Here is a 16860-nt window from a genome sequence, read left to right on the forward strand (position 1 = left end):
CTGGTATTACATAAAATGCACCCAATATACTTTGTAAAGTGGTTGGCTTTAGAAAGGACATTCAGCTGTAGAAAATCATGCCAAGGCAGACAGAGCTTGGTGCAGTCTTCTGTCAAACCATCCAACCCATACCAGCAGGAAAACAGGACGTTAAATGAAGATGATTTACATGCACCCCCCCCCCACACACACACACAATACATACACATATGTATATTTTACTTTTCTAAGTTTAAAATCTTTCTAGAAGGGGCTGGTGGGTCAATTTTCACATTTCATTTCTTGTGACTAATAAACCAAGAACCTGTAACTTACTAGTTTTGCAACCGAATATAACTTAGAAAAGCATAACTGCTGTACTTTCCCATCTCATCTCTCTGTCACACTTCTAAGGCAGTGTATGTGTCTAATTAAGAAACTGTTCTCTTACAGGAACTAAAATCAGTGACTGAACCCAGGAGAAATTCTTTAAATCTAAGTAAGTGTTCATTTTTCTTTAATTTCATTTTTCTCCTGAAATGCATTGCTATTTTCCAATTTATTTTGAAAATGATTTCACATTAATTTATGTCCCAGCTTAATAATGACAAAGTTACTTTACCAAATTAATTAATTGAAAGAAAAGCAGTGTGCTTTAATAGAAATATGGTAAAAAAGGGATTAAAGTGATTTAAATTAAAAATCTCACGTTAATTTATTTTCTAAACACCAGATTAATAATGACAGAGTTATGTATAATGAATAGCTTCCAAATTTCTAAGCCAGGATTCAAAACCAAATCTACATTTTTCTCCAAGTTCTTCCTTTTTGGTTGCTCAGTCACTAAAGAGCATCTCTGTTTCTCACTTGAAGTATGCCTTGTCATTGTGTGACATCATAACTCTTAGTCTTTCTCTCTTTTTCTTTCTCTCTCTTAGTCTTTCTCATCTCTAGAGATGAGGCTAACCACATGCAGAATGGCCTATAGAACTAAAAATAATTTGTGTACCACAACGATTCGAACAACTCAAAGTAGTTGTAAGTTATATTATAACGATGACAATAAAGAGCCATTTCAATTAACTATTGATATTTCTCTTCTCTCATTTATTTGCAACATATTTCCATTACACTCATGCACGCACACATGCACGCACACATGCACGCACACATGCACACACACTCAGGCACATGTGTACACACACAAACACACACATACACACACACACACACATACTTGCTGTTGTTGTGTGGTATGTATTGAAATTAAATTTAAGATCTTTAATTTTTGTTGTCTCATTTTTTTTTCCAGCTGTATTTGGTCACAGTTCTGAGATCGTTAGCAAATCCGTTGCCTTAGCCTCTTGGTCAGCAAAGCCAGGTAAAAGGATTTACTTATGTTACATTAACTCTTTTGACATGTTATCTTACTATTAAGTTAATAAATCATATTACTATTTAGATATATTATAATTACTATTTAGGTATATTATATTGCTATTATATTAAATTATATCATATTATATTATGTAACTAGATGCAGGAATGGCTGTGTGGTAAGAAGCTTGCTTCCCAACTACATGGTTCTGGGTTCAGTCCCACTGTGTGGCACCTTGGGTAAGTGTCTTCTACTATAGCCTCAGGCAGACCAAAACCTTGTGAGTGGATTTAGTAGATGGAAACTGAAAGCCCATTGTGTATATATATATTATATGTATGTATATATTTGTGTGTGTGTGTCTGTGTTTATCCCCCCACCATTGGTTGACAACTGATGTTGGTGTGTTTACATCCCCGTAACTTAGTGACTAGCTCAAAGAGACCGATAGAATAAGTACTAGGCTTACAAAGAATAAGTCCTGGGGTTGATTTGTTCGACTAAAGGTGGTGCTCCAGCATGACCGCAGTCAAATGACTGAAACAAGTAAAAGAGTAAAAGAGAGCTATTTAGATCAGTTATTTCATGGTGTGTATGTGTGTGTGTGTGTGTATATATATATATATATATATATATATATATATGCTGGTGACACATGAAATTTCTTCGAACGAGATCGTTGCCGGTGCCGCTGAACTGGCTCTTGTGTGGGGTTCTGGGATTTTTCGAGCGGGATCGTTGCTGGTGCCCCTGGGCTGGCTCTTGTGCGGGTGACACATGAGGTTTCTCGAGCGAGATGAGCGTGGCCTTTGCCAGTACCGCCTGACTGGCCTTCGTGCGGGTGACACGTAAAAGCACCCACTACACTCTCTGAGTGGTTGGCTTTAGGAAGGGCATCCAGCTGTAGAAACACTGTCAAATCAGATTGGAGCCTGGTGTGGCCATCTGGTTTCACCAGTCCTCAGTCAAATTGTCCAACCCATGCTAGCATGGAAAGCGGACGTTAAACGACAACGACAATACGTACAGACATATATATGTATATATATATACCGCCTGACTGGCCTTTGTAGGGTTTCCGAGCGAGATCGTTGCCGGTGCCCCTGGACTGGCTCTTGTGCGGGTGGCACATAAAAGACACCATTTCGAGCGTGGCCGTTTTCGTGCGGGTGACACGTAAAAGCACCCACTACACTCTCTGAGTGGTTGGCATTAGGAAGGGCATCCAGCTGTAGAAACTCTGCCAAATTAGATTGGAGCCTGGTGTTGCCATCCGGTTTCACCAGTCCTCAGTCAAATTGTCCAACCCATGCTAGCATGGAAGGCGGACGTTAAACGATGATGATGATGTTGATGATATATATATATATATATATGCAAAAATGGGTATAGGACATCACCAACAGTAAACAACATGAAATACAAAAATAAATGAGTTAAATACGCAAATAACGAGGGTAAAAATGGAAAGCAAGACAAGTAATACAAGGAATACAAAGAACGACCCTTCATCAGTTGTCGGCTGTCTATCTATTCTCCGTTTCGAGCAATCAACGACAATATGAGTCTTCAAAGACAATCGCTCCCATAAATACTAAAATAAAATTTTGTATTTTCTAGGAGAACCACATTCTACTCCATTTCTTAGAAGAGAGAAATCTTTGACTAAGTCCTGGCAGACACCAGAGAAACACAAGACATCAGGAGAAGTTCATTTCAACAAGACAACAAAACCTGTTAAAGGACAGAAATCTGAAGGTGAGGGATTTATCAATGGAAAAAGTAAAGTGAAAAAAGAAAAACAAAACAAGCCTGATCCAAAAATTGTTACTTTAGTTAATGCTTACAACACATTTTATGTCATTGTGATGGAAGAATTTAGGATTGTTTTTCTACAGTGATTTTGTAGGATATTATTTGAAGGAGAGTTAGTTGTTATTTCTAACAGGTTGAATAAGCATATAGAACCAGATTTATTCACTTTTGTAAACTGAGAGACAAAATTGTTTCAAATATGGGCACAAGACCAGCAATTTTAGTAGGAGAGGGTTAGTCAATTACATCAACCCCAGTACATGACTGGTGCTGAATATTATTGACCCTAGAAGGATGTAAAGCAAAGAGGACCTCAGCAGGATTTGAACTGAGAGCATAAAGAGCTGGAACAAATACCACTAAGTATTTTTGTCTGAGGCACTGCAAAATTGAAAGAGATATAGCCAAGGACTACAAAGTATTTTTGACTGATTCTCAAAGGTTCTTCCACCTACTGCTCCAATGCTTTTCATTTGTAGGACAAACAGCTGAAATATTTCTTAAGTTAGTTTAGTTTTAATTGAACAATAATTGTTCTTTGGTTGCTAAATATAGTCTGATAAAACTAGATATTTTCAAAGTTAGTAGAAGTTTTATTAGAATTCAATCTGTAGCTCGTAAGACAAAGAAACAAAAAAAAAAGAATAAGGTACTTATGTGAGTGGGGTTGTAGTAGATAAGGAGGTAGTTTTATTATCAAGTGTTGACAGGCTTAAATCTGCTGATAGAACAGGTGTAGGTATCTTGTTATAGAAGAGATACATGGCAATAGAAAAATCAAAACCAAGTCTCTATTTGAAAGAAATGTTTTTTTCAGACAAAAAAGAGAAGACTGGCTGGAATTCACTGACCAAAATCACTAGCAGTACTTTTGATGAATTTTCCAACCAAACCAAAGGAAGTCCTTCCAAATCAACCAAAGTGGAATCGGTTCCTAAGATGAAAGATGTACGAAAATCTTGGGCCATGGGTACCCTTGAGGTATTTAAGTTTTATTGAAGTTTTAACTGAAATATATCTTATAACTATTGTTGTTGTTGTTGTTAAGCCCTGGGTCAACCCTGGTTGGAAAGACTTAGAATTGGAAGCTTTCCAGTTGTGACCATCCCTTCTGCTCCCTATATGCATGGAACCCAGGTTCCTTTTTTAAGAATTGTAGATAGGTGCTAGTGTGGTTATGTGGTTAAGAAGCTTGCTTCCCTGCCACACGGTTTAGGGTTCAGTCCCACTGCCTGGCACCTTGGGCAAATGTTGTCTACCATAGCTGCAGGCTGCCCAAAGCCTTGTGGTTGGATTTAGTAAATGGAGGAAACTGAAAGAAGCCTACAATATATATGTAAGATGGCGAGCTGGCAGAATTGTTATGACATTGGACAAAATGCTTTGTGGAATTTCATCTGTCTTTATGTACTGAGTTCAAATTCTGCTGAGATTAACTTAACTTTTCATTCTTTCAGGGTCAGTAAAATAAATACCAGCTGAGCACTCCGCAAAATTGCTGGCCGTGTGCAGAAATGTGAAACCAATATGTATGAATGTGTGTGTGTGTGTGTGTGTGTGTGTGCATGCGTGCATGTGTATGTGTATCTATTTATGTACTTGTGTCTATATCATCATCATCGTCGTTTAACGTCCATTTTCCATGCTGGCATGAGTTGGACGATTCGACTGGGGTCTGGGAAGCCAGGAGGCTGCATCAGGCTCCAGTCTGATCTGGCAGTATTTCTACAGCTGGATGTCCTTCCTAATGCCAACCACTCCGAGAGTGTAGTGGGTGCTTTTTACGTGCCACCGGAACAGGGGCCATGGGAGGCTGGCAACAACCACGATCGGTTGGTGCTTTTTACGGAAGCCATTCAAGGTGGCACTGGCATTGGCCACGTGCAGATGGTGCTTTTTACGTGCCACTGGCACGGGTATTACAGCTACAATTTCAATTTGATTTTGATTTTGATGTAATTGACTCAATAGATCTCCTCAAACACAGCATGTCACCTATATATATATATATATATATATATATATATATATATATATATATATATATATGGTGTGCAAGAGAGACGATTGCGCTGGTATGGACATGTGGTGAGAATGGATGAGGATAGCTGCGTGAAAAAGTGCCACACCCTAACAGTTGAGGGAACCCGTGGAAGAGGTAGGCCCAGGAAGACCTGGGCTGAGGTGGTGAGGCAAGACCTTCGTACATTGGGCCTCACCGAGGCGATGACTACTGACCGAGACCTTTGGAAATGTGCTGTGCGTGAGAAGACCCGGCAAACCAAGTAAGATCGTTGCCAGTGCCCCTGGACTGGCTCTTGTGCGGGTGGCACATGAGATGCACCACTTTGAGCGTGGCCGTTGCCAGTACCGCCTGACTGGCTCCCGTATGATTTTCGAGTGAGATCGTTGCCAGTGCCCCTGGACTGGCTTGTGCGGGTGGCACATAAAAGACACCATTTCGAGCGTGGCCGTTTTCGTGCGGGTGACACGTAAAAGCACCTACTACACTCTCTGAGTGGTTGGCGTTAGGAAGGGCATCCAGCTGTAGAAACTCTGCCAAATTAGATTGGAGCCTGGTGTTGCCATCCGGTTTCACCAGTCCTCAGTCAAATCGTCCATTACTGGTGCCATGAAAAAGCGGACGTTAAACGATGATGATGATGATGATGATATATATATTTACAAATGGGTAAAACATATAAGTAGTGCATAATGTTACATAAATATTTCAAAGATTTTTATAAAAACATAACAACCAGAAAATTTGACAAAAACATAACAAACTGAAAATTTGACAAACCCAAACACATGGAAAATTCACAGCTAATTCCTCATCAGTCAATGTCCAAGAGATCATAATAGTTTCATGCTGTTTTCATTGAAACTACTCCCTCATTGGAGGCACCAGTGCAAAAAAGCCACTGGGAATAGCTAACGAACATACAGAACAATGACGAAAACAAACAAGACAAACTAAAATAATTATAATAATTATACATATACAATGAAAAAAGCTACATGGCTATCAGACAGACTAATATAGGTAACGCAAAAGGAAATGGAAAAGTCCTAAAGGACTGGGGACACAGGAAGGGAAGAAGTAAACAAACTGGGGAGGACAAAGTGAAGGAGCACCAAGAAGCGTGACCAATAAAGTCGGTAGCCAGGGCGCCTCCAATGAAGGAGTAGTCTCAACGATAACAGCATGAAACTATTATGATCTCTTGGACATTGACCGATGAGGAATTAGCTACAAATTTTTCCGTATGTTTGGTTTTGTCAAATTTTCTGTGTTTTTGTTAAATTTTCCAGTTGTTGTTTTTATAAAAATCCTCTTCCATCTTCTTACTCTGTTAAAGTATTTGAGTAAAATTGTATGAATGTGTCCGACTGATTAAAACTCTTTTTATTTGTGCAGCTGATGGTAGCCCTGCATTTAAATTGATATAATGATTGCATTGATCAATTAAATGGAGCCTCTTCAAACAGTCATACTGCATCACTTTTTGATATCCTGTTGCTTATTTTGATTTATGACGAAGGGAAATAGCCCTGAAACTCGAGTCGCCTTTATATATATATATTTATATTTATATATTTATATATTTGATCCTTTATATTGAACACTCAATATTTCATCTACATTCAATACTTTCTTTCATGGTGCCATCCATTTTTATTTTATTTTATTTTATATTGTATATTGTATATTATATTATATATTGTATATTCCATATTCTATACCCCACATTAGTTCTGCAGGAATATAAATAAAACATAAAAAACAGACAGTGTTGGAACTCTTTTAAACAAAATAATATATATATATATATATATATATATATATATATATATATATATATATATATATATATATATATATATACATACATATATATATATATACATATGTATATATGTGTGTGTGTGTATATATATATATATATATATATATATATATGTGTGTGTGCTTTATGTATGTACATTCCAGGAGGCAAACAACAGAGAGACAAGTCATTATATATCACTGATCAGCCCTAAATATTTACACACCAAAAAGAAACGTAATGAAGATGAGTTATTCTCTGATGAGCTGCCATCTACTCCAAGTTTGAAGTCTTATAGATCTGAGAAGAGTGTGGATACTTTTAGTAATTCTACATATACTTCCAGGTAACTAAACACACCATGAACGGGGATTGTTTGATGTTTAGGGGTTAATAAGTTAATGAATAGTTATCATTATCATCGTTGTCATCTATATTACCATTGTTCATATTACTACCACCACAGTCACCACCATCACTACCACTACCTCAACCACCACCATCATCATCATCATTATTATTTCACATCTGTTTTCCCTGTCCATGCTGGCATGATTTGGGTGGTTCAACAAGATGCAGTGGGTCAGAGGTCCACCTCATACTCCAATGTTTGCTTTGGCGTGGTTTCTGTGCCTGGATGCCTTTCCTAACACTAACCACCTTACAGAATGTGCTACATACTATTTTTCATGGCACCAGTAATGTGGAGGCTGCCCCTGCTAGCAACCTTCAATTTGGTTTATTAACCACTTTACAGAGTATAGTGGGTACTCTTTTTTATGGTACAGTATTGGTGTGAGTCCCTTGTAGCTCATAAGGCAAAAGAGAGCTCCCATGATGAGTGGAACAGATTTTTTATTATTGTTGTGAAAGGATGACCGTGGAGAGAATGAAAGAAATTAGATTCAGCTCACCTTTGCTGATTGCTATTGTCATTATTAAGAAACATGGATCAGCTTTTTTGAGAAGATATATAGTATAGAGACAGGTTCAACTTCTCAAAGCTCTCCTGTAGTGAGTCAGAAGTTGCTGAAGGAGATTTGACTATAATGCGCAACAGGTTGAACTGAACAGAAACTTCCTTCCAGGCAGCGAGCTGGCAGAAACGTTAGCATGCCGGGCAAAATGCTTAGCGGTATTTCGTCTGCCGTTCTGAGTTCAAATTCCGCCAAAGTTGACCTTGCCTTTCATCCTTTCGGGGTCGATAAATTAAGTACCAGTTACGCACTGGGGTCAATGTAATCGACTTAATCCCTTTGTCTGTCTTTGTTTGTCCCCTCTATGTTTAGCCCCTTGTGGGCAATAAAGAAATAAGAAACTTCCTTCCTAGTTTGCATTTTTTTAAACTACTATTCTTTATTCTTAACACTCTCTATCTGTCATTGACTGTCCCCACCATTTTTGTTCATCACTCACTATATTTCCTCCCTATGTATCTCTGACCATCATCTCTATCACTGTGTGCCTTTCTCTCTCTCCTCTTTTTCCCACACTCCATCTTTACCTTCTTGTCCTACATATAATCTCCCTATTTTCTGATTTATCTGAAGTTTTAATTTGTCTTCCCTCCATCCTGTCTGTACTGCCACTTACCACCTCCTCCTTCTGGAGATACTCCTAATTCTTTCATTTTCCCACTCATTTCATATTTACAGTCAACCACACCTCCATCTTTGTTTACCATTCACTACATTCACCTCTGCACTTCATCTCTAACCATCTGTCACTCTCTTCTCACATTCTTGTAAACTTACCCACCTGCCATCCCCAATCTTTGGTCACTATTCTACCTTCTTTTCACCTTATACCTTGAGAATACACCCTAACACCTTATCTTTATCTCTTGTTCCAGCTACTCCCATCTACCCTTATGTGGGGTAGCCATGCATCTCCTCAAAAACTATGGACCTGCATCATTTTAAAACTTCAGCATCATTTAATGCCATTTTCCAAGGGTTGGACAGCTTGAGAGGAACTGGCTTTGGTATGGTTTCTACAGCTGGATGCCCTTCTTAATGCCACCCACTCTACAAAGTGTACTGGGTACTTTTTATGTGGCACTGGTACTTCTTGTTTGAAAATGATCTAAACCAAGACCTTCCATCTAAATTTCATATTTATATTCCAACCATCAGCCTAATGACGACAATTATTTTAATAAACTCTTCATTATTTTCAAAATTAAATTAAACCAGTGTATTTTAGCAGAAATAGAATAATGAAAAGGTTAATGAGTCAATCAATGAAACTCAAAATAGAATAATTTTGGTATTTATTGCAGATATTGAAAATGACAATTCTTTCTCATGATGATGATGATGATGATGATGATGATGATGATGATGATGATGATGATGATGATGATGATGATGATGATGATGATGATGATGATGATGATGATGATGATGATGATGATGATGATGATGATGATGATGATGATGATGATGATGATGATGATGATGATGATGATGATGATGATGATGATGATGATGATGATGATGATGATGATGATGATGATGATGATGATGATGATGATGATGATGATGATGATGATGATGATGATGATGATGATGATGACGATGACGATGACGACGATGACGATGACGACGATGATGACGATGACGACGATGACGATGATGACGATGATGATGATGACGATGATGATGATGATGATGATGATGATGATGATGATGATGATGATGATGATGATGATGATGATGATGATGATGATGATGATGATGATGATGATGATGATGATGATGATGATGATGATGATGATGATGATGATGATGATGATGATGATGATGATGATGATGATGATGATGATGATGATGATGATGATGATGATGATGATGATGATGATGATGATGATGATGATGATGATGATGATGATGATGATGATGATGATGATGATGATGATGATGATGATGATGATGATGATGATGATGATGATGATGATGATGATAATAATAATTTTTATCATTTTTCTTTTTTTTTTCATGAAGACGTGAAAGTTGTAAAGCATTTAATGCTCAGAAGCATAAAGCAGAATTGGAAAGATTGATTATGCAGGAGAATCAACTGATCACCCCAGAACCTTCTCTAGCAGGTGAAGATGAAGAGATTGATGGTGCCATTGATTTGTTAGGTGAGTTGTAGAGTTTTACTTGTACATGATTAATTATCAGTGATAGAACTCTTGCATGAAAGGTTATAGGTACCACAGCATGTTTATAATATCATTATTGCTATTATGTCTACTTTTCCATGCTTGCATGGGTCGGATGGAATTTGTTGAGGCAAACTTTCTAAGGCTGGATGCCCTTCGTGTCACAAACCCTTATCTGTTTCTAGAGAAAGGTAATATTTTCCTCATGGCAAGACTGGGGATCAATAACACTGCTTCAATGAAGGTGATGCTTGATGTCAAAGACAAGGAGATATAAACACACACACATAAATACACAGACACAAACACACACACACACACTGGCATGCAGACACTCACACACATGCTCACATAACAGATTCTTCAGTTTCTGTGTGCCAAGTCCAACTCACAAGGCTTTGCTTATCCTGGGACTATAGCAGGAGTCACTTGCTCAAGGTGGATTGAACCTGAAACTTTGAGCTTGGGAAGTCAACTTCTAAAATAAGTAGATATCAATTGTGATCAACTAAATCCTACAAGATAATGCTCCAATATGACCACACTCCAGTGGTTGAACAAGTTTAAAAAAACATCTTTTGAAAGTAATAAATTTTTTCTATTTATTATCTTTTTGCAAATATTCTTCCTGCAGAAAATCCCTCAGATTTGGAGTCCGAAGGAGTTTCTTCACTTTCTTCTGCTGGCTTTAGGCTGAGCAAGGTCAGTAATATTTTGGTAATTTAGCATTAAGTCATTTGGAAGTAGAGATCTAATGATACCATGTAATTAATAAAAGACACAGCAGAATCAAGAGGATAAGACTTTCCAGACAATCTTTCTGTATATAATGACATAAATGGCCAGTTGGCTGGTTGGTTAATTTTTCCTGTCATGCTTTCCATTGTATAGAAAGGGTGAGATAGAATAAAAGGAAGATATAGAGAGAAGTAACATCAAATGTGCAGGATGAATGGAAAGAGAGAATCATAGAGACAGGGGAGTGAATGATAAAGTAGTTCTAGGAGGAGTTGCGTAAATGAGAAATTTAATTTCTTAAATTATATTTTAAGATGGTAAGTGTTTTTCTTTTGAAAATTAATATTAATTTCATCATTTTATCAAAGTACCAAGGAATTCGATAAAGTTAAATTATAACTACTGTATGTATGCCATATTGTCTGATATTACCCATGGTGGTAGAAGGGTAACTTCAGACTTACTTGTTATATGACAGGTAATATACTAGTAGAGATACTGTGATATATTTTGGTAAAACCACTGAATCTTTTTGTGACCATATTTCTAAATAAATATATAATTGGCGCTCCATCGCTTACAACGACGAGGGTTCCAGTTGATCTGATCAACAAAACAGCCTACTCATGAAATTAACGTGCAGGTGGTTGAGTACTCCCCAGACACGCATACCCTTAAAGTAATTCTCAAAGATATTCAACATTATACAGAATGTGACCCTTTAAAATACAGGTACTACTCATTTTTTCCAGCTGAGTAGGCTGGAGCAATGTGAAATAGAGTGTCTTGCTCAAGCACACAGTGCATCACCAGGAATTGAACTCCCAACCTTACGATTGTGAGCTCATTACCCTAACCAATAAACCACATGCTTTCACTCTAAATAAATATATTTCTTACATTAGTGGTTTTCAAGCATTTTTATTACCTATTGACCCCTCTGATTCCTATTTTACTCGGGTGGGTCCCATAGTCATTTGAAGTTTTTAAAATCCTATTCTATTTTTATAATTAGATATTTTTAGAAATTGTATAAAAAAAAATTATAAATATATTTTGTGGAGTGTAGCAATTTAATTTTAAAATGTTAACAACAAAATCTTATATGAACCCCCAGGGATCATATGGACCCCTGTTGAGAACCATTGGCTTACATCTTTTGAAAATAATCAAGGATTTAAATGGATTTAGTCAAATAAATAATTTTTATAAGATTAAGCTAGTACTTGGAACATAACTCCAAGTTCCTACCAAGGACAAGGAGTGGCCATAAGAAACATCAAAATGCCTGGTAATTCAAAGTATTTGAAAGTCAAAAAGGTTGGCTTTGTTTTGGGCCATGTGTAGAGAGCATTCTTGTCTGTGGAGCTGAAATCTGGACTAAGAAGAAGGAACTTTAAGAATACCTTACTGGTACATACACTAGGCTTCTCAGTGAAGCATAAGCATGAGACCAAAAGGAAATTTATGGACATATTCCACCCACCTTTACTATTGTTAGTATAGGTTAAGCTGTGCTTGGGATGACCACCAGACTATATCAGATGTTAGAGACTTACACATCCTAATAGAGGATAAAGATCATTCAATTCATTGATGTTATTTGTAGACACCACATGAAATTGTGAACCTATCGCAGCCAATTTGTCTTGGCTCTAAACAAGATTTCACTTACCACATGGCTTTGAATGGCCAATCAGTAACAAGCTACATCTCATCCAACTATAAAAGAATGTGATCACTTCCTTCCTGACAAATATAGGTCTAGAATATATGGAAACGTTTCATTTGTTACAGACTCTACGTCAAAGAGAAGATTCTCAAGTGAAACTGAACATCAAGTAAGTTTTATCTTTAATATTTTCACTGTTTAAGGCAGTGAGCTGGCAGAATTGTTAATGCATTGGACAAAATGCTTAAACAGCATTCCTTCCAACTGTATGTTCTTCTGAGTTCAAATGCTGTTGAGGTTGACTTTGTTTTCCATCTTTTTGGGGTTGATAAAATAAGTACCAGTTGAACACTGGGGTCGAGGTAATCGACTTACCCACTCCCACCAAATTGCTGGCCTTCTGCCAAAATTTGAAATCAATATTTTCACTGTTTTGTCATGTATGTGTCTCATAGTTTTGGAAAATTTAAACATTTATGATTTGATGGTGCTTGTGACGTAGAAGTGAGTACCATTCTCAGTGAGATTAAGACAAAGAAACTTATATGCTTTGCCCAGTGGGGCACAATATAATGGCCATGATAAGATTTGAACACATGCCTGTGCAGTTAGTAGTTTAATACCATAATGTTACAGTCATTGTTTCTGATTTCATTATAATTTTTAAAAACCCTTTTGACACCAACCTGCTTGATCGTCCTGGCTCCATGATACAGACTTCTTGTTTTAAAATTATCTAAATCTAAATCTTCCATCAAAATTTTATGTTCATCTATGTTGCAAACACCAGATTAATAATGACAAAGTAATTTTTCTGAATTCTTCTTAGATATGAAGTAACAAAAGGGTTAAAATGACCTAAATTCCTAACATGGACTTTTGGTGGAAGGTTTTAATTAAGACCACTTTAAAATATAGAAGTAGGGACAGTCTCAAGTTGGTTGATATCTTAAGGATTAATTGTATGGTATTGTGAAGTATCATTTTTCACAAAAAAGGAGAATATTTGTTATTCTCCTTTACATATCATTACTTTATAAACGTTCATGGTTGTGGTGTATGAGAAAAGTTTTTTATTTCAAATTAAAACTGAGATTTCTTTTAGATTAGTATTCAATATGTTTAACATTTTTTAATAGTAAGTTTTTTGTCCTTATTTATTTCACAGATTGTATCCCAGTGCAAGTGACTTAGAATCCAGTAAGTTCATTATTATTCTTGTCGTTGTTATTGTTTAAAAATGTATTTAGTCGTACATCAAATGGTCTACACATGTGTTATGCATAATTATAGGCCAAATCAACGAGATACCCTCATTATCATCATTGTTGCTGGTGGCAGTGGTGTTGCAGTTGTCATTGTCATCAATGTTTTAACGTCCACTTTTCCATGCTTGCATGAGTCTGATGGAATTTGTTGGGGGTAGATTTTCCACAATTGCATGTGCTTCTTATCACTGATCCTCCCTTATTTTGAGCAAGGTAATATTTCCCAATGGCCAAACATGTTTTCATGAAAGACTGGAAACAAACACCACCACTTGTATGATGGTGACACTCATTTACAAGTGTCACATAATGGCGAGAAAAGATACACACAAGCACGTGTATATATCTTTATGTATGAAGAAATATATGTGTTTGTATGTGTAAATATGTATATATGTCTATGTGTGTGTGTGTGTGTATCTGATCAAACTTAGAGGATGTAAAACTCTGCTGTCTCTCATAAATTTCTCTCCTTTTAAATTGATCCCTGAAGGACCGTGTCTGAAATGTTTAATTTTCCACTCCTCACAGCAAAATCACTGTATTCTTTTTATCGATTCTGCTACACTATATACATATATTTATTATTATTATGGCTCTGGGTTCAGTCCCACTGCATAGTACTTTGGGCAAGTGTCTTCTACTATAGCCTCGGGTCAACCAAAGCCTTGTGGTGTGGGCATTTTTGAATCGGTTGTACCACTCTTTTATTTGTGTTTTACCCATAGTATCATCTCCAAAGGACTTCTGAATTTTCTTGATAGTTTGGGCTTGTGTATCATTAAGTTTTTGGCAGAATTTGATACAGTATCTTTACTCAATGTGCTTGGTCATCTTGACTCAAAAAGAAAAATTACACAGCACACGCTTCACGTCTGTACTCAATGTGTCATTGCAGGCGAATGATGCAACCTACAGACATGAAAATTTTTGTATATGCTCAGGAAGGAGCATCAAGGTTGGATACTTTTTAACTACACCTCATATATATGTACTCATACATACAGATAGTGTATGTATATATCTGGTGGTGTAAGGTGTATATAATTGATGAAAAAGCGTTGTGAATTGATGCTAAAACTTTAGAAGTAGACCAAGGAGAATCTTGGATGCTGACATTTATATAAAGTCTTAAAGGATTTGGCCTCCCAGGTGCATGGAAGAATACTGTGTTGCTAGACACATCTACACCATGCCAATGTAAGGAAATAGATAATTAAAAGATTGGTCATCACTGGCTTCTTCAGCAGAGCTGTGAGGACCATTGAGAACATTAGATAGTATTATCACATTTCCAATGAAGAGCTGCATGCATGCATCAGCCCACAGATTTCGACCTCACAACCATCTGCTGGTACAGACATGTCCTCTTCCTCCTGTCAGATCATCCTACTGGGACCTTATATTCATCTGACACAGTAGCTGTGGGCTTAAAGAGGCTTCATGGCAGACTCTGTGCTGGATGGCTGAACAAGGAAGATCTCCAGAGGCTTGGTATCATCTTGGAAGATGCAGAGTGTCTAGCACAGGACCACCAGTGATGGGAGGCACAGGTGGACCTGGTTGGTTCTACACACAATCATGCCTCTGGGACCGTTAACCTGAGATAACCTCAGCCCCATCGAGCAAGAATATGAGTGAGTGAGATCATCATTATCATTTTCATTGTATCTCTGCTATTTTGTTGTATTGTTTTCAGTGACATCCCAAAGCAATTGTTTTCGTGACCACAGAAGACATATAGACCAAGAAAGTTTAGGTGAGAAAGCATTAACCTTTTTGTTACCATATTTCTGTGGAAATAGGCTGCTTTTGTTTCAATTAATTTTAAAAATAAAGAATTTAGTAAAATTTAATAAAGGAATTTATTAAGCTGGTGTTTGGAACATAACAGAAAATTTTGATGGAAGGCTTTAATTCAACCCCTTTGATGCCATATTTCGGTTGAAATACGTTGCCTTTCTTTAATTAATTTTGAAAATAGTGAATTTAGTATAGTAACTTTGTCACCATATCTGTGCCTATATAATTAAATAAAAAACATCACTGTATCTTTTCAGCTAATATCAATTTTCTGTTTTTGTTTCAGCAACAAGCTACAAATTTGATGACAGTGATGAAGAAATTGAAAGTGCCTCACAAGTATCTGCTCACATCAATGTTAGTCTGAATTTAATTCCCATTTACTTCCCTTGTAACCTTCTGCACTGCATTTTTGTGTATCGTTGATGTTCAGTTACTTATTTTTGCCCTCTTATAAATCTTTGAACAGTATTTCTAATTTCATCACTACCATCATCATCATCATCATGATCACCACCATCATCATAAAAAATATAGTTTAAATACTAAATAAAATATGACAAGAAAAATATAGGACAGAACTTATGAAAGCTTGGTTGAAATGCTTAAAGAGCTAAAGAACTGCCATCACCAACATCATTTTATGCCAGAATGGATTGCAAGTTTTGAGAAGATCCAAGTGTTAGGATGACTGTGTCTTACTCCAGTGTCACATTTTTGTTATGATTCTTATGGCTGGATGCTCTTCCTAATGCCACCCTCGTTACAGAGTGTACCAGGGGCTTTTCTTACATGTTACTGGCACTAATTTGGTTGCCATGTAACTCACAAGACTAAAGTAGTATAGGAGAGATTTGGATCATTTTAAGCAAGGTGTAGAGAGCTTGATGTATGATAGAGATCATTATCATCATCATCACCATTTTAACATTTGTATGTATGCAGATGAGCAGACGAGGGAAGAAAAGTGAGAAAATATGTTTATTCCATTTGTTGACAGCTGTTTCATAATCTGTATTAGTTACATAATATATCATCTGCCTTATATACACACATAAATATAATTTTGCTGTAACATAGTGAAAAGACTACATGTCAGAACATTTCATTGGCAAGTCAAACATGAGACACTGCTATAAATTAGCAAGTTGTTCCATTATGTAGTAGTAGAAAATAGATGTGTTTGGCAAGACTTACCCTTTACAAAT

General features: G+C 36.7%; 1 protein-coding gene across 2 annotated transcripts in view; it reads left to right on the top strand.

Moving 5' to 3' along the window:
- The window catches only part of LOC106883752 (uncharacterized protein C8orf34 homolog), a 39649-nt gene that overhangs the window by 18312 nt on the left and 4477 nt on the right, over window positions 1–16860 (top strand). For both annotated transcript variants that reach the window (XM_089358409.1, XM_014934870.3), the window contains exons 3-13: window positions 433–478; window positions 1292–1360; window positions 2978–3115; window positions 3990–4153; window positions 7167–7348; window positions 10008–10150; window positions 10806–10873; window positions 12707–12750; window positions 13750–13781; window positions 15549–15608; window positions 15939–16009. In XM_089358409.1, the coding sequence (XP_089214535.1) occupies window positions 433–478; window positions 1292–1360; window positions 2978–3115; window positions 3990–4153; window positions 7167–7348; window positions 10008–10150; window positions 10806–10873; window positions 12707–12750; window positions 13750–13781; window positions 15549–15608; window positions 15939–16009 (1017 nt within the window). The remainder of the gene's footprint in view (window positions 1–432; window positions 479–1291; window positions 1361–2977; window positions 3116–3989; window positions 4154–7166; window positions 7349–10007; window positions 10151–10805; window positions 10874–12706; window positions 12751–13749; window positions 13782–15548; window positions 15609–15938; window positions 16010–16860) is intronic.

The sequence above is a fragment of the Octopus bimaculoides genome, chromosome 10 (genome assembly GCF_046866305.1).
Source record: "Octopus bimaculoides isolate indiv1 chromosome 10, ASM4686630v1, whole genome shotgun sequence".
In the NCBI taxonomy this organism is placed as follows: Eukaryota; Metazoa; Mollusca; class Cephalopoda; order Octopoda; family Octopodidae; genus Octopus; species Octopus bimaculoides.